The sequence below is a fragment of the Phocoena sinus genome, chromosome 10, assembly GCF_008692025.1.
Source record: "Phocoena sinus isolate mPhoSin1 chromosome 10, mPhoSin1.pri, whole genome shotgun sequence".
Taxonomy (NCBI): domain Eukaryota; kingdom Metazoa; phylum Chordata; class Mammalia; order Artiodactyla; family Phocoenidae; genus Phocoena; species Phocoena sinus.
In genome coordinates, this window is record NC_045772.1 from 5,470,089 (window position 1) to 5,492,626 (window position 22,538).

At 53.2% G+C, this 22,538-nt stretch overlaps 1 protein-coding gene across 1 annotated transcript; it reads right to left on the reverse strand.

Moving 5' to 3' along the window:
• Window positions 1–1,166: 1,166 nt before the first annotated feature.
• PNPLA3 (patatin like phospholipase domain containing 3) lies at window positions 1,167–18,952 on the reverse strand. Its single transcript, XM_032646435.1, has 8 exons — window positions 18,766–18,952; window positions 15,885–16,117; window positions 14,275–14,340; window positions 9,367–9,576; window positions 7,844–7,904; window positions 3,957–4,172; window positions 2,703–2,835; window positions 1,167–1,484 (listed from the first exon to the last, which is right to left on the reverse strand). The coding sequence occupies exons 1-8, from the start codon at window positions 18,950–18,952 to the stop codon at window positions 1,343–1,345; spliced, it is 1,248 nt and encodes a 415-aa protein (XP_032502326.1). The 3' UTR covers window positions 1,167–1,342.
• Between the last annotated feature and the right edge of the window lie 3,586 nt (window positions 18,953–22,538).

Genomic DNA, 22,538 nt, shown 5'->3' on the forward strand with positions numbered 1-22,538 from the left:
TGGAGGATCGTGTTATAATTTAGTGTCCCATTAAGAGGCCATTGTTCTCGGTCCCCCAGTTTATACTGGGTCCAAGCCGTGTTACGAAAGAAAATGAGCCTCTTCTTTTTGAGATTTTCAGGGTCAAATTTTCCCGGTTCCTGAGGATACGGCCGAGGGAGGCTCCCGAGACATCGCAGAACCCATTCTTAGCCTGTACGCCGTAGAACGGGGGTACTGAGAGTCACCGGCTGACAGAGAGGCGTCCCCTTTGTCCCAGTGATCTCTCCGTGCGACTAAGGCACAAAATGGGCCGACCGTCCCAACAATCGCGTCCGACCGTGAGAGGTGACCCCTGAGCGTGCGACTGAGGCACCATGCGACTCAGGCAGGGAAAGAAAGGAAAGAGAGGAGATTCCCGGGACCCACCGGGTGGCACACCGTAAGGCGATGATGCCCTGAAACGTGAAAAGGCACTCCGGGCACGGCTCAGAGGCAATGCCTAGGCTCCTGTAAGTCAATCCGGACCGAGAAAAAGGTGAAAGTAACAGAGAAGACAGGCTGAGGAATCGGCCTCGTAGTCCTGCCGGGAAGGCGGCGGCCGAGGGGAGGAGGCTCAGTGTTCTGCTTGAACCAATACGTGCCTCACGGTGCACGGAAGTCGCCTTGGCGGGAGTGGATGCTCTAACAGCCTGGTCTGTTCCGTGACCCTCTTATCCTTTCACGGGAGTCTTCAAGCGGCAGGCGCCCTAACGGCTTTTAAATGCCTGACCCGTCCCCGCACGATACCAATTGGCCTAGTCCTCAGTCGGAAGGAAGACAGAGGGATCCTCAGCCGTCTGGGCGGCAGTTACTGGGGCGAAGTGAGCCGTGGCGCCTTCGGAACACGCCAGGGTGTGGCCCTGGCCAGAGTCCTCCGTTGCTTCCACGGCAGCTTGCCTGTTCACAGAGGGTCCCAAGGAATGAGGAGAGGAGGTGGGGGAGGAGATCCCCCCAGGAGATATCCCCGTACAGGCCACCAAAATGTCGTGGTCCGCACGTGGGCTGGAAGAAGAATTTCCAGACACGAAGTATCTTAGAAAGGAGTGAGTTTACTGAGAACAAAGCGCAGTTAGTGAGGGGCGCTGCAGATACAGCGGGCCCACTTCCTGACAGAGCACGGAGAGCCGACCCCCTCTGTGGGCTAGTGGCCAACTCTTATAGCCTCGAGACAAAGAAAATTCCTGCTGGCAGGATGGCATCAGGCGACTGGTCAGGGTGCTTCGAGGTTGCTACGTGGTGAATACTTCACCTACTGTGGAGTCGTGGGGCTGCGCGGTTTAGGTTAGGAGAGCCCATGGCAACAGCTGCTATGCGGGCGTGGTTAATTCAGGAGTTTTTGTCCTGTGTCCTTGATGTAGGGCTCCACAGGGAGCAAACGCGTCATCACTCGAGAACAAATCCGGGAGGTCGTCCACCACAGCCACTGGATGTCGCTGGGCATGTCTGGAAGCCACATCACCAGTCTGCAGGAATAAAACAGAGAGACGCCCACGTCGTATGAGCAGGAAGAGAAACCAACCAAAAAGAACAAAACCAAGCCCTAACCAAAGGCAGACATCTTACAACGACACCATGGTCCATGGAAACTGCCGGGGTCACTCCTAACCCCGATGTGATAAATTCCCAAAGACAAGCCAACCTAAAAGCCCAAAGGTAAATTAGCCCATTTTTTGATTTGGGAACGCTCAAGGGACTTACGTGGAAATAAAAGGAAAAGACCTTGGTTTTCCAGGATCCTACTCCTCTGTGGCAACATGGCCACCGACGCAGAGCATCTTGAGGTCGAGAACCACCCCCTGCGCCCAGGTCTCCTGGGCTTGGCCACATGCAAGCGCAGCAGAGGGAGCCCCCGAGGAGGCCTGACCACTGCCCTCCAGACTCCCAGCACCCAGGACATGAAAAGGACCCCACATCTCGGGCTTTGGGAAATGCCAGAGCAGCCCTCAACCCAGGGCAAGGCTGTGCGGGAACGGGTGGCTGATTTGGCACAGTGGAGAGGGGCTCCAGGGAGGATGACCAAAGCTGGAGGACTCAGCTGGATTTTGAAGGACGGTCGGGACTTTGAAAGATGGACTGAGGGACATGTTGACTAACTCGCTAAAAAGAAAGTAAACACCAAAGTACATCAGAAGAAAACCGAGGGGAAACAAACGCTCAGGAATCCAGTAGGCATCCCAGCGTTGGCCTCAGATCCCTCCAACATACCAGGAATAAAATCCCCGAATAGGGGCTTCCCTGGTGGCGCAGTGGTTGGGAGTCCGCCTGCCGATGCAGGGGACACGGGTTCGTGCCCCAGTCCGGGAGGATCCCACATGCCGCGGAGCGGCTGCGCCCGTGAGCCATGGCTGCTGGGCCTACGCGTCCGGAGCCTGTGCTCCCAACGGGAGAGCCCACAGCAGTGAGAGGCCCGCGCACCGCAAAAAAAAAAAAAAAAAAAAAAAATCCCAAAATATAAGTGCAGACCTACAAGAAGTGACAGACATGTAACAGCAGTGAGAAAGGAGGAGGGGTGGGCAGGGCCTTGCCAACGAGGCACCTTTCCAAGGTGTTCCACGCAGACCGTGAACTCCACCCCAATGTATAAGGAGCCAGGCCCCAGGCCGAGGGCCTTCCACTGCTTCTCTCACTGAATCCTCGCCCCACTTCCATGAGGATGCCACAAAGCCACGTGAAGCGCTCACCTCTGGACCATAGCAATCGCGGACTCCACCGGTAGCGTGCAGGGCAGCACCAGGTAGGACATGACCTTAATTGGTAAGAAGTTGCACATCTTGCTTATGTACCCATCTTGGTTTCCAATTGCTTCCCTCAGGGCTGAAAAATACAATTGGGAGGTCTGTCTCTCACCAGTGTAAAAACCAAACCATCTTCCCGGGGTAGTGCTTGGAATTTCTGTGAAATATACAAATCCTGGCAGCCCAAGAATCAGAAGCGTCCACAAATGAGATCAGGTGGGGAATGTGCCCAAGTAGCCCTTGGATCGTCTACAGGGTACAGGGTACAGGGTCCCTTTTAAAGATTCTCTTTTAAACTGGCTATTTTTGGAGGCGTACACAAACTTCTCAAAGTGCCCCTGGCCCCAGTTTTATGAGCTCTTCTTTGCACCTGCAGCTGGATTCCATCTCTTCTGCCTGGAACCCCCTAGCCTTCTATTTCCCCTTTGTAATGACCTCCGGATGCCTCAAATCGCAGGAATCTGAGCAGCTGCTGGTTAGTGCAACTCCTGGGGTGTTCATGCCTCAGGGGCAAGAACCGGGCATCCCATTCGTCTTTGATTTATTCTATTCTATTCTGGCCACATCCTGCGGTGTGTGGGATCTCAGTTCCCCGACCAGGGATTGAACCCTAACCCCCTGCATTGGAAGCTCGGAGTCTTAACCACTGGACCTCCAGGGAAATCCCTGTGCGGTTCATCTTTGAATTTCCCCAAATGCCCAGCTGGAAGCTGGACGGTGCATTCATCTATCCATTATATAATCGATGACATGATTAAATAACCAGATTCAGTGACGGTTCAAAACTGTGATTTTGCGTGGAGGGAGAAATTAGGAGGGGCTCCTCGAGAGAGAAAAGGCTTTGAGATGGGAGGACAGGCAGAGAACGGCGTTCTCAAAGAACAGGCCACCTCCAGGGGTCCCCCCCAATATCCAGCGTGCCTACTTTAGGAGCAGAGAGCACAGCCAGTTAACACAAAACTCAGCTGGAGGTGGTTCTCCTCTGGCCAGCCCCCATGGGAAGGGAGACTGGGCAAGGACCCAGGGGGATGGGAGGCCCGTGCTGGGCGGTGCGGGTCCCAACGGGCCTGCCCTAGTCGCTCCGCCCCATCTCTTCCCACGCAGCTGCATGACCTTCCTCCACAGCACACAGGGAAGCCACCTTTCTGCCTCATAAAGGGTCACAGAGAGCCTCTGCCGTCCCGCCCCCAAGGCCGGCACCTATGGTGAGCCTGGGCGACAGGGTCTCCAGGGTGCTGTCGTCCCAGGGCAGGATGCTGAGGTGTGGGTGATTCAGCAGTGTGGCTTCCTCAGGCCACGCCTCCCCGGCGGCCATGCTCGGGGAAGACTGCAGGCTCCCGTGCTCCCAGGAGGCCTCAAGGACTTCTGACTCTGCAGGGGATGCACTCAGACACAGAGGGGGCCTGTCACAGATGCCTGCGAAGGGCACAGAAACAAACCCGTCAGGCAATTTCGGGCGGCGGGGTCATTGCTCACTCACACACACCTGCCCACCGAATTAGAGGGAAGCTGCAGGCCTGTTATTAGTACAAGGCGGAGATCAACGAGGGCAGGCAGTCCTAGCAGGGAGAAAGGAGTGCGGGGCTTTGACGCCGGATGGATGTGACGAGGGCACCTGGCTCCATTACTCACCAGCTGTGTGGGCTCTGGAGCCACGTGTGGATTCTTGATGTTCAAAGCTAAGGGTTATAACTAATTTATAGTAACGGAACCACTGGTTAAGCCAGCGGTCCAGGCCACGCAGCAGCCATTCAACTGCTACCATTATCATCATCTCCGCTTTTCAGCTGAGGAATCAGAAGCACAGAGAGGTTAAGAGATTTGTCCAAAGCCACACAGCCAATACGTGGCACAGCGAGAATCGAACCGAGATGTGATGTCAAAGATGGCACCCTTCCATCACACGGCCTCGAAAGAAGCATTAGGTCAGGGGGTTTGTGCAGGCCCTGCCCTAGGTGCCGGGGCTCAGGAGCCAATACCAGTGGGTGGTTCCTGCTCGCACACTGGGTGGGGGCAGTGGGACAGGTAGTTTCGGATGCCCACGCCTGCCTCAGCTCACCTCTTGCTTCCAACCTCAGATTAAAAGACCTGGGGCTGGACCTCCCTGGTGGTGCAGTGGTTAAGAATCCGCCTGCCAAGGCAGGGGACACGGGTTCGAGCCCTGGTCTGGGAAGATCCCACATGCCACGGAGCAACGAAGCCTGTGCACCACAACTACTGAGCCTGAGCTCTGGAGCCCGTGAGCCACAACTACTGAGCAAGCGTGCTGCAACTACTGAAGCCCGCGCTCCTAGAGCCCGTGGAGAAGCCCGCGAACCGCAACGAAGAGTAGCGCCCGCTCGCCGCAAGTAGAGAAAGCCCATGCGCAGCAACAAAGACGCATCGCAGCCAAAGATAAATTAATTAATTAAAAAAAAAAAAGAGGATGCAAGAAGAAGAATTCACAAAAAAAAGACCAGAGGCTGCCCCTGGATGCCCACACCTTGCTCCCAAGTTACAGCTCCCAGTTACGCTCCCCTGGATCTTTCCGGCCTCTTTTAGACACACAGCTCACACCCTGGGACTTACTTTCCCTTAGGCATGTTTCAGAGAATCTGTTCCCAGAGGACACCTGGCCGAGCCCCACGGGTCCTCTGCAGGACCCCGAGGCGGCCAGCCTGGCAGAGGGAGGACCTCTCTTAGATCATTAAACCCAAACCCAGCACCGATGCCGCAAGCACCCAGCCACATGCCAGTCTTTAGAATTACCAAGAATCACCTGGCGTCATTTAATCCAAATGTCTTTTGCTAGAGATGTGGAAACGGAGGCCCAGAGAGGGGAGGTGGCTTGCCCAAAGTCACCTAGTAACTTCCACAGGGTCCATCACTGTTCTTTATTCCCATGTTGCTTCCAAATTTCATCCCCAGTCCAGACCGCTTTCCAGAACCTCGGACTCTGACATCACTGTGCTTCTTGCACGACCACCCAAATGTGCCCCCGGGGCACGGCAATCGGGCCTGAGCTTCCCTGCAGAACCCTCGCCCTCCTGAGGGCCCGAACACTGAGCAGAGCCCCTCTCCCCCAGTGCCGGCTGCAGAAGCCAGAGGCCAGGTCTCCATCCCTAAGTCTTCCTCCTCCCGAATCTCTGGTTGGTCGCCTCCAAGTCCTGTCCCCTTGGGCCCCTTCCACCACCCTTGCTGCCGTGACCCCGGCCAAGCCCACGGCGGCCTCCTCGACCTCCTGGATGCTGCCGTCACACTCTCTGCACTGCGGCCAGGGGCGGGGGGGGGGGGGAGCTTCCAAAGCTCCCTCTGACCACCCTCACTCCCGCCTCGGCAGCCCTCCGTGGCTCTCTATTGCTGTGGGATACAGACCCTTTCACCACATCCGTGAGGCCCAACCTTGTCCCCCAACTTTTCACTTACTGCCATCCCCGCCCCTCTCCTTTCTGTCCATCTCTCCGGGTGCCCCACTCCCGCCACTCCAGTTACACACGCCTTCTTTGCACCTCGTGTTCATGTCCCCCACGCCTAGAATGCTCCTGTTCGCCCTCAAAGTGTCAACACGGATTCACACCCTCCTGAAGCCCTGCCTTCCCCTGCCTTGCAGATCCCCTCACTCCCTGTGTGATCCTACAGCATCCTGTATCTTCCTGCCAGGGCAACCGAGCACACCGTCAGCCTTCTCTTGACATATCTGTCCCCGACCATGTTGCAGCAAAAATAGAAATGAAGTTTTCCCTCTCCTGAGAACAAGGAAAATAAAGGGAACAGTGAAACAGACTAGAGAAAGAGAAGAATCATAACGTGGCCTGAAAGAGTTCATCACTCCTGAAAGAGTTCATCACTCCTAGTCGTGTTTCTTAACTGTCACTAACCTGTAGTTTCTGTAACTCGATCTGTACTTCACAAAGCTAACCTATGACTCTTTAACATTACGTGAATTACATCCTGCACTCCCTTGCAGCAAACCACCCCTTGCAGGATTTGCATTTCAGAAAAAAGGTCACAGGCCAACAACCCAGAGACAAACGGACCCAATTACCCGGCTGCCTGACATGACACCAGCTGTGACTATTTTGAAATAATGCAGGAAGAAGAAGAATGCAAGACCTTCACTACTTTGATCCTATCATATACCCCAGACTGCGAGCCCCACATATAAAATCTTCTCCGATTCCCGAAGCAGGGGGGACACAGTTCTTGAGGCCCTAGGCTGCTGTGTCTTCCCTTCTGCCTGGCCGAAAAATAAAGCAATCTCTGTCTTCCTCCAAAATCTCTGTCTCCATATTTCTGTTCGGCATCGGTGCACAGGGAAGCCAATATTTCGGCAACAACCACGGGACTAAGCTCCAGGAGGGCAGGGGCCACATCCGTCTGTTCGCTGTGGAGTCGTCAATTGCTTCGCACCTAGACGGTACGCAGTAAACATTTTCTGAGTAGATAAATACATGTATGTCCCGTGAACCACACCATCTCCTTGGTCTTGGCCAAAGGCTAATTCAGAGGATTAATGCATGAACCAACCTTTAGTATCAAAGAAAAATAGCCCCAAACATATTTGGTTCCACTCTAACATTTCCAGAACCCAAGTCCCCCAGCCTGCACGAGCCAGGATGAGTCAAAGGCAGGAACCTTCCCCAGAACACAGTGGTGGGCTAGTGGGCGTGGCCCACACCTGCCTCGAGGGAGCGGGAGCTATTCTGTCACCTGCGGCCCAGAAACTGTTTATCTTCCTTCTTTATCAAACTAAAGGTTCACAATTGTCCAAAAGCAGAAAAGAAAAACAAAGGAACTGCCTTCAGCACACAGACAGGTGACACCGCAGAGGGAGAGCTAACAGCCCTAGGGCTGTGACATCCGGGTTCAGGTAGGTCCCAGCTCTGCTCCCCAGTGAGTGGAGTGCGGACCTGGGCTGCCTCTCCAAGCCTCTGTTTCCCCATCTGTAAAATGGGGCAAATATTTCCTATCTCGCAGGACTAATGAGAGGGCCGAGCGAGACGGTGGGTGAAGGTGCTGAGCGCTGAGTGATGGAGTCAAGACTGTGGACCAAGACTGTGAACAGAAAGCTTGTTAAAGGGGCACTTCAGTTGCCCTACCATACATACCATTCTCTTCCAAGAACCTGACCGTGTCTAAATATCCTTGAAAGCATAGCTCTCCAAGCACCTGTGAACAAATCAAGTAAATTAACTGCAGGGGGGCAGTCACTAGGCACCATTCCTTTCAACATCACCCGAAGACGGCAGACCCAAAGCCGAGAATCCCCCAAGCTCCAAGCCGCTGCCATGTGCCCAGCGCAACCGCTGCAGGGTGGAACAGGGCTCTGCTTTCCTGCAGGACTCAGCTTGAATGACACCTCCTCCGTGCAGCTGGCACCCCAGCATGACGGGTGCTGGTTTCTCTGGTCTCCCTGGGTCCCTGGACGAGCCTCCACCCTAACAAACACCAGGGCCTGATCTACTTGTCGTGGGACAGTAAGAGCTGCCTCCTTCGCTCCTCGGTGTACAAACCACACGGGCAAACCAATCCTGCTGTCCAGCCTTCCCTCTCCCCGCGAGCACACGCTGACATATACATTGCATGGCACGGCCTTCCTTCTCCCCAGAGAACTGGCACTGTGCAGATTCTACCCACTTTCTTACTATGTTAGGGTGATAAGGTCCACCACGCTACAACGACAATCAAAAAAAGATTAAACTGGGAATTCCCCAGCGGTCCAGTGGTTAGGACTCCGAGCTTTCACTGCCAAGGGCCCAGGTTCAATCTCTGAAGATCCCACAAGCCAAAAAAAAAAAAAAAAAAAAATTAAACCACCAAATGCAGTGTAGTTCTTTATTTTTTTGGCCGCACTGAGTCTTCATTGCTACGCGCAGGCTTTCTCTAGTTGTGGCGAGCGGGGGCTACTCTTCATTGCACAAGCTTCTCATTGCAGTGGCTTCTCTTGTTGCGGAGCACGGGCTCTAGGCACACCGGCTCCAGTAGTTGCAGCACATGGGCTCAGTAGTTGTGGCTCATGGGCTCTAGAGTGCAGGCTCAGTAGTTGCAGCACATGGGCTCAGTAGTTGTGGCTCATGGGCTCTAGAGTGCAGGCTCACTAGTTGTGGTGCATGGGCTCAGTAGTTGTGGCTCATGGGCTCTAGAGTGCAGGCTCAGTAGTTGCAGCACATGGGCTCAGTAGTTGTGGCTCATGGGCTCTAGAGTGCAGGCTCAGTAGTTGCGGCACATGGGCTCAGTAGTTGTGGCTCATGGGCTCTAGAGTGCAGGCTCAGTAGTTGTGGTGCATGGGCTCAGTAGTTGTGGCTCATGGGCTCTAGAGTGCAGGCTCAGTAGTTGCAGCACATGGGCTCAGTAGTTGTGGCTCATGGGCTCTAGAGTGCAGGCTCAGTAGTTGCAGCACATGGGCTCAGTAGTTGTGGCTCATGGGCTTAGTTGCCCAGCAGGCGGATTCTTAACCACTGTGCCACCAGGGAAGTCCTGCAGTGTAGTTCTTGACCATGGATGCAAATAAGAATCATTGGGGTAATTAAAAAAAAAAATCCTACTATCCAGGCTGCCCATACTTACGCTATAGCCCCTGGAGGTGGGATCTGAACAGCGGCGCTGTTTAAATGCCCCCAGGCCCCCTCACCTTGAGATCCGCAGGGAATAGCACCCGGGTTAATAGGTAGAGGTTCTCGGAGCAGAGGCGTACACTGAGCTTGGTGAAGTCCACGTGAAGAAAGTTCGTGGACTTGACTTTGGGGCAGATGTCACTCTCCCCATAGAAGGGGGAAACAGTGATGGTCGTTTTGGTATCAAAGAAGGGTATGATGTTACTCACTGCTCCATCTACGTATCGCTTTTGAGGGAGAGAAAAAAAAAGGACATACTGTCAGAAGCTCTGGGCTGGGGTTTTCTGTGTGTTTCAGATTATGGCCAGAGGCTTCTCAGAGCTGCAGGCACATACGGTGAGGGGCTTTGGGGTCACTCTTTCAGCAAATCCCTACTGAGCATTTCTGTGCCAGGCCAGGCTGTAGGCTGGCGCTCAGGGTTGCCACCTGCTGCTGTGTAGTTTGCACACTGCACAAAAAAGTGCCTGGCCAAGAGGCAGACGGAGGCTGGCGTCTGGCCCACATCGTCACGGCCAAGTCCCGAGCCCAGGTGGGCGTCCCTAGGCATACCCATGTAACTTGCTTAGACCAGGGGCGCTGTGTGCACTGGGGACAGAGTGTGATGTCGACCTGGCCCTAAGGGAGACAGACGGTCATGGGTTCAATTCCAGAGGCCCTTGCTGCTTTAGGAATCTTGGACAAGACACTTAACCTGTGAGCCCGTCCACACCTGGGAAATGAGAGGCTGCACTGGAGACTTGAATGACGCAGTGAACCTGGGACTCGAGCTCTCTGAAAATGGCATCTTATCCCACAACAAAGGTGCATTTGGGGTAAGTACTGTGAGAATCAGTTTTCCTGTAGCCATATCCTTGAACAACCTTAGTGCCCACGGCCAGGCTGGGGCAGGCAGGTTTTGGTACAATTTGGACTGAGTCTACACCTGTGAAACCAATGTCTAGAATGATTCCCAAACCAACGACCATCATGGCACAGCTGTTGGTGCCCACAGACGGCGGGGGGGGGGCAACTGGGAGAATATCGCAACTGGGAGAATTTCCCCAGCCAATCCTTCCAAAGGGAGAAATCTCAGGGCACACCTTGGCCTAAAACAAGTCCAAAAAAGAATCAGGCACGTTCAGCCATGGCTTAGCTATCAAGAGATTCTTGCCTTGAGTCCAAAAATGATTAGATTTGCACACACCGCAGTAAATTGTTGCCGTGTGATTTCTATGGAAGATACAGGAAGGCATCAAAACCCTCACTGGCAGAAAGGGACACAGGACCAAATGTCGGGAATCTTTAGTTAAGACTGAGGAGGGAGGAAGGAGCTGACTATTTTTAAATTATTATTTATTTTTTAAAATTAGTTTTTATTGGAGTCTAGTTGATTTACAATGTTGTGTTAGTTTCTACTGTACAGCAAAGCCAATCAGTTACACATATACATATACCCACTCTTTTTCCACTCAAGGGATAAAGTCCAATGACTCCTCTGTCCTGTATAATTTTCCCTCCACCCTGAACTTTTCTACAGGAACATTCTGAGTTCGCTCAGTGGAACCTCAACGTTTTGCTCTAATTATCGGCAGGTTTCATCTGAGCACACGGGGGGTGGGGGGGGGGGCGGTGACTGTGTGTGCACCACAGCTGGAACAGCCTGGGGGAAATGAAAAGATAACGGCAATGACAAAACCACCCGTATTTACCGAATACTCACCTGTGCCAGGCTCTATGCATCGCATGTAATTCCCACAACAATGCTACAGCTGTGTACCACTATCAACCCTCAGTACTAGTAACCCTCCTTTGCCAATTCAATCTCAGAGAGGTTAAGAAATGTGTCCAAAGTAGTCCAGCTAACGTGGGCTAGAGCAGACATGTGATTCTAGGTTTGTCTGCCAGGCTGGCGCTGTTAGAATTGCAGGTGATCACTTCACGGCTCCAGGCCTCAGTTTTCTCATCTGTAAATAGGGGCAACTATGTGTCTGTCCCGGGGATGCTCTGGGGCATGAGTGAGGCTACCTGTAACCTGCCTTTGCAACTTGCTTTGCCAATTGAGGACCGTGCTGCTGTTAAAGCATGAACCAGGAGGGTTTCTAAAGTGCCTTCCTGCTGACACACTGGGATGTTGTGTCTTCTCTCCCACAGCTGTAACAACCTAAACTGTCTCCAGACATCGCCAGATGTTTCCGGGTGGGAAGACAGAATCATCTGATAACTGCTGCCCTAGAAGGAGGCTGCCGGGTGGTCCAGCACAGCCCAGCATCCAGTCCAGAGCCTGCAGGACAAACACCTCAACTTCTGTTTTTCCACCAGAGGCAGGGCTCAGGACTAGCCACGTGCGTTTACATCTTTGTTGAATGGAACCAAATTGCAGCCCTGTTGGCAGCTTCTGCCCTAAGCCACGGGCTGAAAAGGATAGAGTCAGACCCAGAGAGGATTATAACCCTCAACCCCTAAGAATAAAGCCTTATTACCGGTTTTCCCTGGTGGTGTAGTGGTTAAGAATCCTCCTGCCGATGCAGGGGACACAGGTTCGAGCCCTGGTCCGGGAAGATCCCACATGCCACAGAGCAACTAAGCCCGTGCACCACAACTACTGAGCCCGCTTTCTAGAGCCCACGAGCCACAACTACTGAGCCTGTGTGCCACAACTACTGAAGCCCGTGCCCCAAAACAAAAGAAGCCACCGCAATGAGAAGCCCGTGCACGGCAACGAAGAGTAGCCTCCACTTGCTGCAATGAAAGAAAGCCCGCACGCCCCAACGAGGACCCAATGCAGCCAAGAAAAAAAAAAAAACTTATTACCTTAAGTGAGTAACTGACTCTTAAGTATCTTATACCTTAATAGGCCACTGGGCACCTGTTTCCGTGCTCATGTGAAGATTAAGTGAATTGTGAAAATGACTATACTACCCAAAGCAATCTACAGATTCAAAGCAATCCCTATAAAACTACCAATGGCATTTTTCACAGAACTAGAACAAAAAAGTTCACAATTTTTATGGAAACACAAAAGACCCCGAATAGCCAAAGCAATCTTGAGAAAGAAAAATGGAGCTGGAGGAATCAGGCTCCCGGACTTAAGACTATACTACAAAGCTACAAAATATGGTACTGGCCCAAAAACAGAAATACAGATCAATGGAACAGGATAGAAGGCCCAGAGATAAACCCACGCACATATGGTCACCTTATTTTTTGATAAAGGTGACAAGAATATACAATGGAGAAAAGACAGCCTCTTCAATGAAATTAGAACACTCCCTAACACCATACACAGAAATAAACTCAAAATGGATTAAATACCTAAATGTAAGGCCAGACAGTTAAAACTCTTAGAGGAAAATATAGGCAGAACACTCTATGACATAAATCACAGCAAGATCCTTTTTGATCCACCTCCTAGAGAAATGGAAATAAAACCAAAAATAAACAAATGGGACCTAATGAAACTTCAAAGCTTTTGCACAGCAAAGGAAACCATAAACAAGACAAAAAGGTAACCCTCAGATGGGAGAAAATATTTGCAAACGAAGCAACCGACAAAGGATTAATCTCCAAAATATACAAGCAGCTCATGCAGCTCAATATCAAAATAACAAACAACCCAATCCAAAAATGGGCAGAAAACCTAAACAGACATTTCTCCAAAGAAGGTATACAGATTGCCAACAAACACATGAAAGGATGCTCAACATCACTAATCATTAGAGAAATGCAGATCAAAACCGCAATGAGGTGTCACCTCACACCGGTCAGAAAGGCCATCATCAAAAAACCTACAAACCATAAATGCTGGAGAGGGTGTGGAGAAAAGGGAACCCTCCTGCACTGTTGGTAGGAATGTAAATTGATACAGCCATTATGGAGAACAGTATGGAGGTTCCTTAAAAAACTAAAAATAGAACTACCATATGACCCAGCAATCCTACTACTGGGCATATACCCTGAGCAAACCATAATTCAAAAAGAGACACGCACCACAATGTTCATTGCAGCTCTATTTACAACAGCCGGGACATGGAAGCAACCTAAGTGTCCACTGACAGATGAATGGATAAAGAAGATGTGGCACATATATACAATGGAATGTTACTCAGCCGTAAAAAGAAATGAAATTGAGTTATTCGTAGTGAGGTGGATGGACCTAGAGTCTGTCATACAGAGTGAAGTAAGTCAGAAAGAGAAAAATACTGCATGCTAACACATATATATGGAATCCAAAAAAAATGCTTATGATGAACCTAGGGGCGGGACAGGAACAAAGATGCAGACATAGAGAATGGACTTGAGGACATGGGGAGGGGGAAGGGTAAGCTGGCACAAAGTGAGAGAGTAGTACTGACATATATACACTACCAAATGTAAAATAGGTAGCTAGTGGGAAGCAGCTGCATAGCACAGGGAGATCAGCTCCGTGCTTTGTGACCACCTAGAGGGGTGGGATAGGGAGGGTGGGAGGGAGACGCAAGAAGGAGGGGATGTGGGATATATGTATACATACAGCCGATTCACTTTGTTATACAGCAGAAACTAACACAACACTGTAAAGCAATTTTACTCCAATAAAGATGTTAAAAAAAAATTCCCAAAATAAAAAGAAACAAAAGATTAACTGAAGAGCTTACCTTGCAGATAACCAGCTAATTATTCTACACGAAGTTGGTTTTGCTGCCCACAGAGCCCGGAAGGGGGCCAGCTATGGAATCTCTGTCTGCAGGCTGAGAGGCAAAAAGGCTCCGAGTCTGGGGACAGGTCTCAGGGGCCCAGGGTACCTGAGCCCAGTGCCTCTTTTTTTTTTTTTTTTTGGACACTTGGCTTGCTGGATCTTAGTTCCCCGACCAGGGATTGAACCCCGGGCCCTTGGCAGTGAAAGTGAGGTGTCCTAACCACTGGACCACCAGGGAATTCCCTCAAACACAGTTTAAAAGCGGACTTACCACGCCTCTGAAGGAGGGGGGGATCAAGCCACTGAAGAAAGGCACGAAGGAGGAACAAGACAAGGCCTGTGGAGACAAAAGGGAGTGAAACCACAGCCCAGAGCAGGCTGCCTTTTGTTCCCCTGGGTCTTTATAAGCCTTCTCCAAGCTAGGAGAGCAACAAGCCTGAAAACACTCCTGGCACAGAGGAGGTACTTTAATAAATGGTTGAACGAACATGAACCAACCTACACACTTATTATTTCAGGCCCAAGTACCAATTCTCTAACGACACCATCTGCAGACTGTAGCTTCTTGCCCCTGCTCCCCACGAGGGTCACACTGGGCCATCAGAGACAGAACCAAGAGTTGGTGACTAGCTGATTGACAGGGAAGGGGCTAGATCAGGGCTTTGCAAACGCTGAGGTTCATCAGAATCGCCTGGAGAGCTTGGCGAACCACAGACTCGGTGCCCCACCACTAAGGCTCTGATGCTGCAGCTTGGAGGTGGGGCCTGAGAGCCTGCAATTCTAACAAGCTCCCAGGCGATGGCGCTGCTGCGACTGCTGGTCCGGGGCCCACGCTTTGAGTCGCGCCATGCTAGCGAGCATCAAGCAGGATGTAACGCTGATGCAGTGAGAGAAAGGGCTCACGTGGGAACGCACAGGTGCTGGCTGCCTAGAGAAAGCCTCCACAAACAAGGTTAAGTGGAAGAGGGCACTGGCTGCTGAGAAGCTGCTGGTTATATGTGCCAGGCTGCGTGCTCGTAGGGACCTGTGTTAAGTGAAATGATATCCAAGCAGTTCTCATAAAAGGCCTCAGTCAAACTAAGTGGTAGTTTCATATTGCCAGTGAGCTTCTCTGTGCTAGAGGCAAATAAGACACACTCCCACCCTTGTGGGACTTCGCTGGAGGGGTCCTCCTTAAGGAACAGGCATCACTGGGAGGAGGGACACATGTGGGATGAGGTCCCTGGAGCAAAAGGTCATAAGCCAAGCCTTGAAGGATGGGGAGGGGTTATTTGAAACTGAAAGTGTCCTGGAACACTCCAGTTTTGCATATGCTCTGGACCAGACCGCTGGATGCACTCAGAGTTCGTATCACCCTGGTACAGGAAGCTACAGCCAGTATCGTGGGCAACCAGGTTCTTTTGCATCTTTTTTTTTTTTTTTTTAACATCTTTATTGGGGTATAATTGCTTTACAATAGTGTGTTAGTTTCTGATTTATAACAAAATGAATCAGCTATACATATACATGTGCTCCCATGTGTCTTCCCTCTTGCGTCTCCCTCCCTCCCACTCTCCCCCTCCCACCCCTCCAGGCTGTCCCAAAGCCCCGAGCTAATATCCCTGTGCCTTGCGGCTGCTTCCCCCTAGCTATCTACCTTACTACGTTTGTTAGTGTGTATATGTCCATGACTCTTTCTCGCCCTGTCAAAACTCATCCTTCCCCCTCCCCATATCCTCAAGTCCGTTCTCCAGTAGGTCTGCGCCTCTATTCCTGTCTTATCCCTCTTTTGCATCTTAAGAAAAGAACGGGTCAGGCGGCTTACGACAGCCCTCTCTTTGTTGCTTCTGAAATGAAACGGTCTTTATGACTTGACAGCACCCAGATAAGCAAACTGCTTACGTCCACGACTTCGTCTTTGGACCGAAAATCAGACACCAGCACGTTTTCTCCATCGGCCACTCTGGTGAGCGAGATGACAATTTTGCCCGAGATGAGCTGGTGGACGTTGTCTGGGAGGTGTCTCTGGAGACCATCTCGGACGTGCTTGTTCAAACTGAAGGTCGGGTGGAGGACGCCAATGTTCCGACTCCTGGCGCTCCGGACAAGGTCCACGAGGGCCTCCAATGTCTGCTCTGGACGGAGAGAGACAAGTATACAAAGGAATGTACCACCCTGGAGATGGGAATGCTTTGTGGCAGGACCAGAAACCTGGCAGCAGGGAAGCTGCTGACCTTTCCCTTTCTCTAGGCCTGGGCTGTCCGATCCGGCAGCCACGTGTGGCTCCCGGGCCTGAGATGCGGCTAGCCCAAACTGAGCTGGGTAAAAGGCACACTGGATCTCAAAGGCTTAGAGCAACAAGAACAACAACAAGATGTAAAATATCTCATGAGTAATGTCTTATATTGATTAGATGTGAAAATGATAATATTTTGGCTGGACTGGGATAAATAAACTTAATTTCACTTTATGTCTTTTACTTTTTCCACGCGGCTACTAGGAAATGTAAGATTGCCTATTTCTGTAAGTTAGTGCTCTAGGCCCTCCCTGGCCACAGGAACGAGCCTCCAGAGGCCCCGTGAACCCTCTCCTCACCTCCATCCCTCCGTCAAGGCCAGAAGCCAGGCACTCACGGCGTCGGACCTTGAGCACGAATGGGCCTAACACTGAAGGGAGCAGACAGCAAGCACAGCCTTGGACCTGAGTTTGAATCCTGCCTCCACCTCTTACTAGCTGAGCCGCTAAACTAAGCCACTTCACTGCCTCTCTGAGTCTCAGACTGCATGTTTTCAACGCGGGACCACACTCAACTACCTTTTGGAAATAGAGAAGATTAGATACACTACAAACTATAGGTGCTCAACCCAGATGAAGCACCTAATAAACAACTAGACTTCACTTTTAACCTCTAATGTCACAATTACCAGACCATCCAGTGGGCACAGGGCACGTGCATGCTGTAGCTGCCCTCACTCACTGGCCTGGCCCCCTCTGGCTGGTCTGCACTGCCCTGGACAGAGTACCTGTCCCAGCCCGAGCCCTAGTCATCCATAGATCCTGGGATGCAGAAGGCCGGACACACATCAGCAGGTCCCGACCCGCCTCCGACCTCCGCTCAGCTCTCCCTGCACATGTGGCCCCACTGAGCCCCGGCAGGAGGCACAAAATTACACACAGCTGGCTGGTTCTGCCAGTCTCTCCTGCCAAGTCAGCCTGGGTTTGGAGGCGCTCTCAGGAGCCATGCCCAAGTCACAGGCCCTGGGAAATGCTCCCCGGCGGTCCCCAAGTGAGACAGGCAGTTAAAGCAGGAAGCTGGGGCTCCCAGAACCTCCGGAGCAGCTCTTGCCAGGACCTCTAGATCCACCTTCCAGGGACTTGGTGGTCCCGAGCCAGCCCCTGCAGGACACAACCCCAGGCCGCACCTGTCCTCTGCCTGTCAGGAACGCTCTCTACGCTGGAGTCAGGGCACTTCACGTGCTGGCGTCTGTGCATTTGAATCTGGTCCCAATTAAACATTGGACCGTGTGGCCGTCTCCAGGTCACAACTCTGGGACACAAGGGCTGGCTCAGGCCCAAGGTGGCCAGTCTGATCCTCCTTGAGGTCACATTTCCTGCCCTTTGCTCCTCTCCCCCTCGATGGGGAAGGCGGCCACGGTGGCCTCTCCTAATCTCCACCTCTCCATCAGCCCAGGGTCTGCTCCCTGATCCCATCCAATGGCAGGGCCGTGCTTACTAGCAAGGGATTCCTGCTGCCAGTGTCCGACACAGCAATCCCTGGGTAGAGTAAAGAGTAAACCGTTAAGGAAGCCCAGACAAACAGGGGCTAATGAAAAGGTGCATTACCTTCCTGTCTGGGGGCCTCTGGCTGCCAACAGCTCCATGCTGCCACTTGCTCCAGGCCCTGCTCCCTGGCTAGGATCCCAGGCCAAGGATGTCATACCCTAGTGATTTAGGCCAGCTGGCCACAAGCCCCAGTCCGCCCCTCCCACTGGTACCCACGATTACAGAGATGCTTCACTAGAACAAGATTCAAAGGCACAGGACCTCGTTTCCAGGGCACTGAGCAGGGGTGTGGTGGCGAGAAGAGGAGGGGATGTGGGATGTCCAGCCCCCAAGAAGGGTCTCAAACACTGGAAAAGGAAGAGACAACTTTCCTACCTCCCCTCACCCCCGTCTCCCCCCCTCCGCAAAACACCTCTCCCCAACCCAAATCTTTCAATCCAAACCAGCAAGTTGCCCTCTACCTGAGAGGCACCCAGCCGCCCCCAGAGCTCCCACGAGAGCTGGGCGGAGATCAAAGGCGCCCGGGGCCGGGGGTCTCCAGTCCCTCTGGTCCCCAGAGAGAAGAAGGAAGCCACCCTGGGCCACAGGCCAAAACCTCCTTCCTGGCCTGGCCGGAAGCAGGGCAAATCGGGCCTCCGACCCCCCCCTCCCCGCCCCCCGCCCCCCCACCCCAGGCGTCGCGCTCCCTCCTCCCCGTCGCTCTGAGACAACCTGGCTCTCAGTCCCAGGCTGGGTCTGGGGGGGCTTTCTTCAAGCCCGGGCGCCAAAAGGGTGTCGAGGCGAGGAGGCGCTCCGGGTTCCCACACCCAGAAGAGCCGTTCACCCGGCGCGCCCCCCTCCCAGGCCCGGCCACAGAGCTCCCCGGTGCGGGGCAAAAAGATGCACTGGAGGAGGCATCCGTCTGGGGAGACCCCGGGTGTACCCCGCAGTTTCCGTTTCCAATCCCGGCTCCACCGCGCGCCCCCTCCCCGCGCGGAGTCCCGCGGCGGCCAGGACCTACCCAGCGGGACCCCAGAGAGTAAGAAGGCGCAGTGCAGCGCCCCGGCCGAGGCCCCGAAGAACCTGCGCGCGTCGCGCAGGAGGTGCGGGGCGCGCTCGCTCAGGCAGCGGGTCACCCCGATGTGGTAGATGCCCAGGAAGCCGCAGCCGGCGAAGGACAGGCTCCAGCCGCGCTCGGGGTCGTACATAGCGGCGGCGGGTCGGGCGTCCGGGGTCCGAGAGCGCCGCGTCTCCGCCCGGCGCCCACTCTGGCTCTCAGCGGGCCCGGGTGCACTCACCCCAGGCATTCCCGGCGTGACGTCACCCGGCCGGCCCCGCCCCCGCTCGGACCAGGCGAGGTAGCCGGTGGGCCGCCCAATGCTGGGGCAGCACGCGGGCGGCGGAGGGCTGGGAGTGCCTGGACCCGGGCAGAGGAGAGGGGAGGACCCGTGCCCGCGTGAGGGTGGAGAGAGTTTTCCGACGCTCCAATAACAGTGGGTGTCGTGGAGAGAAACAGCTCCCTTTCCGTTCCTTTTCATCCCTTAAACCAGGGAGAAACTAACAGTGGCCCACTTAGGTTGTTAATATCTTTTTGACGCTTTATCATTTCCCTTTTTACGAGTCAGCAAGCCTTCAGCAGACACCAGCATCTAAATAGAATTTCATGTCTGATTTCCTGCAGGGTTTTGTATGATGTCTTCAGTTCACGGCAAGCGGTAGAGATTTTTCATTTAATGATAATGACACGAAGCTTCCCTTTCAAAGTTTCACTTCTAAGTAAAAACTGTGAATAACAGGTGCTTGGTGCTGGGAGGTGGGGTGGGCAGTGCAGGACCATGGGAGTTCAGGAGGCTCAGGCCTGGGTGATTCTTGGTACCCTTAGGAAGTGTCTAGGGTCCCCTTGACCGCTGTGTCCACACTGCACGGAGCATTTCCAGAGCAGCCCACACAGGGAGCTTAGGCCTTTGCCCAGAGTTGCACAGCCAGCAACCCAGGTTACTGGGCCATCCTACCCCCTGTTTTGTGGACAGAGAAGCCCCCTCCCTTCTCCACCAAGGCCCACATGGAGTGCAGAGTGTGGGCTTTGGGATCAGGCCCCACCTCCCACCCCGTGTCCTCTGTAAAACGACGGGTGGGGATGCTGCCAGGATTCAAAATGTCACCTGTGAGGCCCCTGGACACAGGGGTTATGCATGACTCACCCACCCACACAGCTTCCCAAGTCTGAGGCATCCCCTGCTTGGGCTGAGCCTGTGCCTGGAGGTGTCAGGGGGCCCAGGATCAGGGCAGAGGCTGAGGCTGGGCTGCCTCGGGGACTGCAGACCCCCAGGGTAGGTCATTCTGTCTCCCATCTATGGACCGGAATCCCAGGGCGTGGATGCTGCAGGCCCTAGTGACCACCTGAGCCAACAGCGACATCACACAGACACTTCATAGATTGAGGCCCAGAGCAAGGAAAGGGCTGGTCCCTCTGTCTGTCCCTGACCATGCTGCTTTGCTGGGCAGCGGGGTGGGGGGGGCAGCACTCACAGGCCTGTCTCGGCTGACTGCCCTCCACACCCACCTACACTCAGGGCTGGGACAGAAATGAGATTTCTGCGTGGGAAAACTGAGCCTGTTGTCAGGGTCAGTTGGGGCCACAATCTCGCATCTCCTCCTCTTACCTGGGACCCCTTCATCCTGCACCTGCCAGCCCTCCTGCGTTGCATGACTACCCTTAGGACTAATGACAGGAAGGCGAGGCTCGGGGCGGGAATTAGAGGCTGTGCTCGCAGGCCCCGGATGAGTCATCCTGCCGCCAGCCACTGGCATTTGTATTCTCTTCCCATCCACAGACACACATTTATGGCAGGCCGCCTGGAAAATCTGTCCTCCCTGGCGTGACCCAGATGTAGGTGAGAAAGGAGCAGGGCTGAGGAGTGACCTCCTCTTCGTGGCTGCATGTTGACAGCAAGTGGACTCGCCCTTTGCCCAAACAAAGAGAAGAAAGGACTGGGCAGGGGTTCCATGTCCCAGTGCTCCCTCGGGGCAGGCTGTGGCTGGGTCTGTGAGCTTTGACATTAGACGGCTGAACACAAATGCTGGCTTCTCCCCTCGTTAGCAGAGTTAGTTAGGCCTTGCAGGCATCATTTACCTCTTAGCTTAGTTTCCTTATCTGGTCCATTGGGAGAAAGTAACCGTGTGAGGGTAAGCTGTTTTTTTGCGGAGGCCATGCTGTACGGCATGCGGGATATTAGTTCCCCGACCAGGGATCGAACCCGTACCTCCTGCAGTGGGAACGCGGAGTCTTAACCACTGGACCGCCAGGGAAGTCCCCAGTGTAAGCTGTTTTTTTTTTTGCGGTACGCGGGCCTCTCACTGTTGTGGCCTCTCCTGTTGCGGAGCACAGGCTCCGGACGCGCAGGCTCGGCGGCCATGGCTCACGGGCCCAGCCGCTCCGCGGCATGTGGGATCTTCCCGGACCGGGGCACAAACCCGTGTCCCCCGCAATGGCAGGCGGACTCTCAACCACTACACCACCAGGGAAGCCCAGGGTAAGCTGTTTTTACCCACCATGCTTCTGACACCCATTATGTCAATAACTTTTCCAACACCACTTCTACGACTCTCAGAAACACCAGCTGGGTGTCCGTCGTTCTGTTCAGTTCTGACACTTGCTACCCAGAGTTAGCACAGACCCCACGGGTGAAGGCCTCGGTCCCACAAGACTGGCCCCGCTTCAGACGCCAGGGGCAAATCGGGTCCCCGGGGTACCCACACTTCTGTCTGAGTCGACGCCAACGTCGGGGGACCCCACGACTCCCCCCTTATGATTTGCTAGAACAGCTCACAGGACTCAGAACTTTACTGGCAGCCGAAGCATTTAGGAATGAAGGATCAAATTTCCATCTGATAGCCTGGAGGCAATTAGGTCGCAGGACACAGGGTGGCGTTACCCAGAAATAGCAAGTGTCCATTTTCTTGCTGCCCTTCGTGTTCTAATTCCTGGTACTTGTGATATAACAAGGGATGTTTTGGCCATAGCTGTACCTGAAGACTGAGGAATACTTGGCAGTATTAAGCAGTTCATGTTGCTATTAAGCTGGCATATTCACAGGCCTGGCCGTAACGCATGAAACTTGATACATTTTTACTTTGGCAGCTAGGTGGGTATGGGACAGTAGAATTGCAACTGATTTTATCTTGATAAAAATATTTAATAAGGTTGCAACTTTCAGCCATATTAAATTGAGATTTCAAACTTTTAGATCATTTTCACATATAGATAGTGTCCAAGTCGGCTCAGTTTGCCAGGGACTCTTCTGGTTTGGGCATTGAAAGTCCTACATCCTGGGAAAACTTTTGGTCCCAGACAAACTGGGACCATGGGTCAACCCCATGACACTTGGAACTATCAGGGGTAGGTCTGCCTGGCCTGTAAGTCTTCAAGAGGATGGTCCTAGGATTATTCAGCTTATGGAGTAGGAAATGGCCAGACCCCTGGCCGGGAGACCAATGGGGAGGTGTCGAGCATGAGAGACCAGCTCGGAATGTGAACAAATGCTCAGCGCTCCTCATTGTTTATGGGTTGTCTATTTACAAACTCGCCTACTCACTGAAGCATATTTGTAACTCCAGATTAATACTCACAGCTCGTTTTCGGCCATTCATGGACGTCTGCAGAGCAGCCAAAAAATCGGAGTTGCCCAATACATTCCCGGCTGCTGTCAAACAAGGCCACTTGTTTCAGTCCCTGCTATAAACAAGGGTCCTTCTTGTGGCTGGTTTATTTATTTATTTCACATTTTGGTGCTT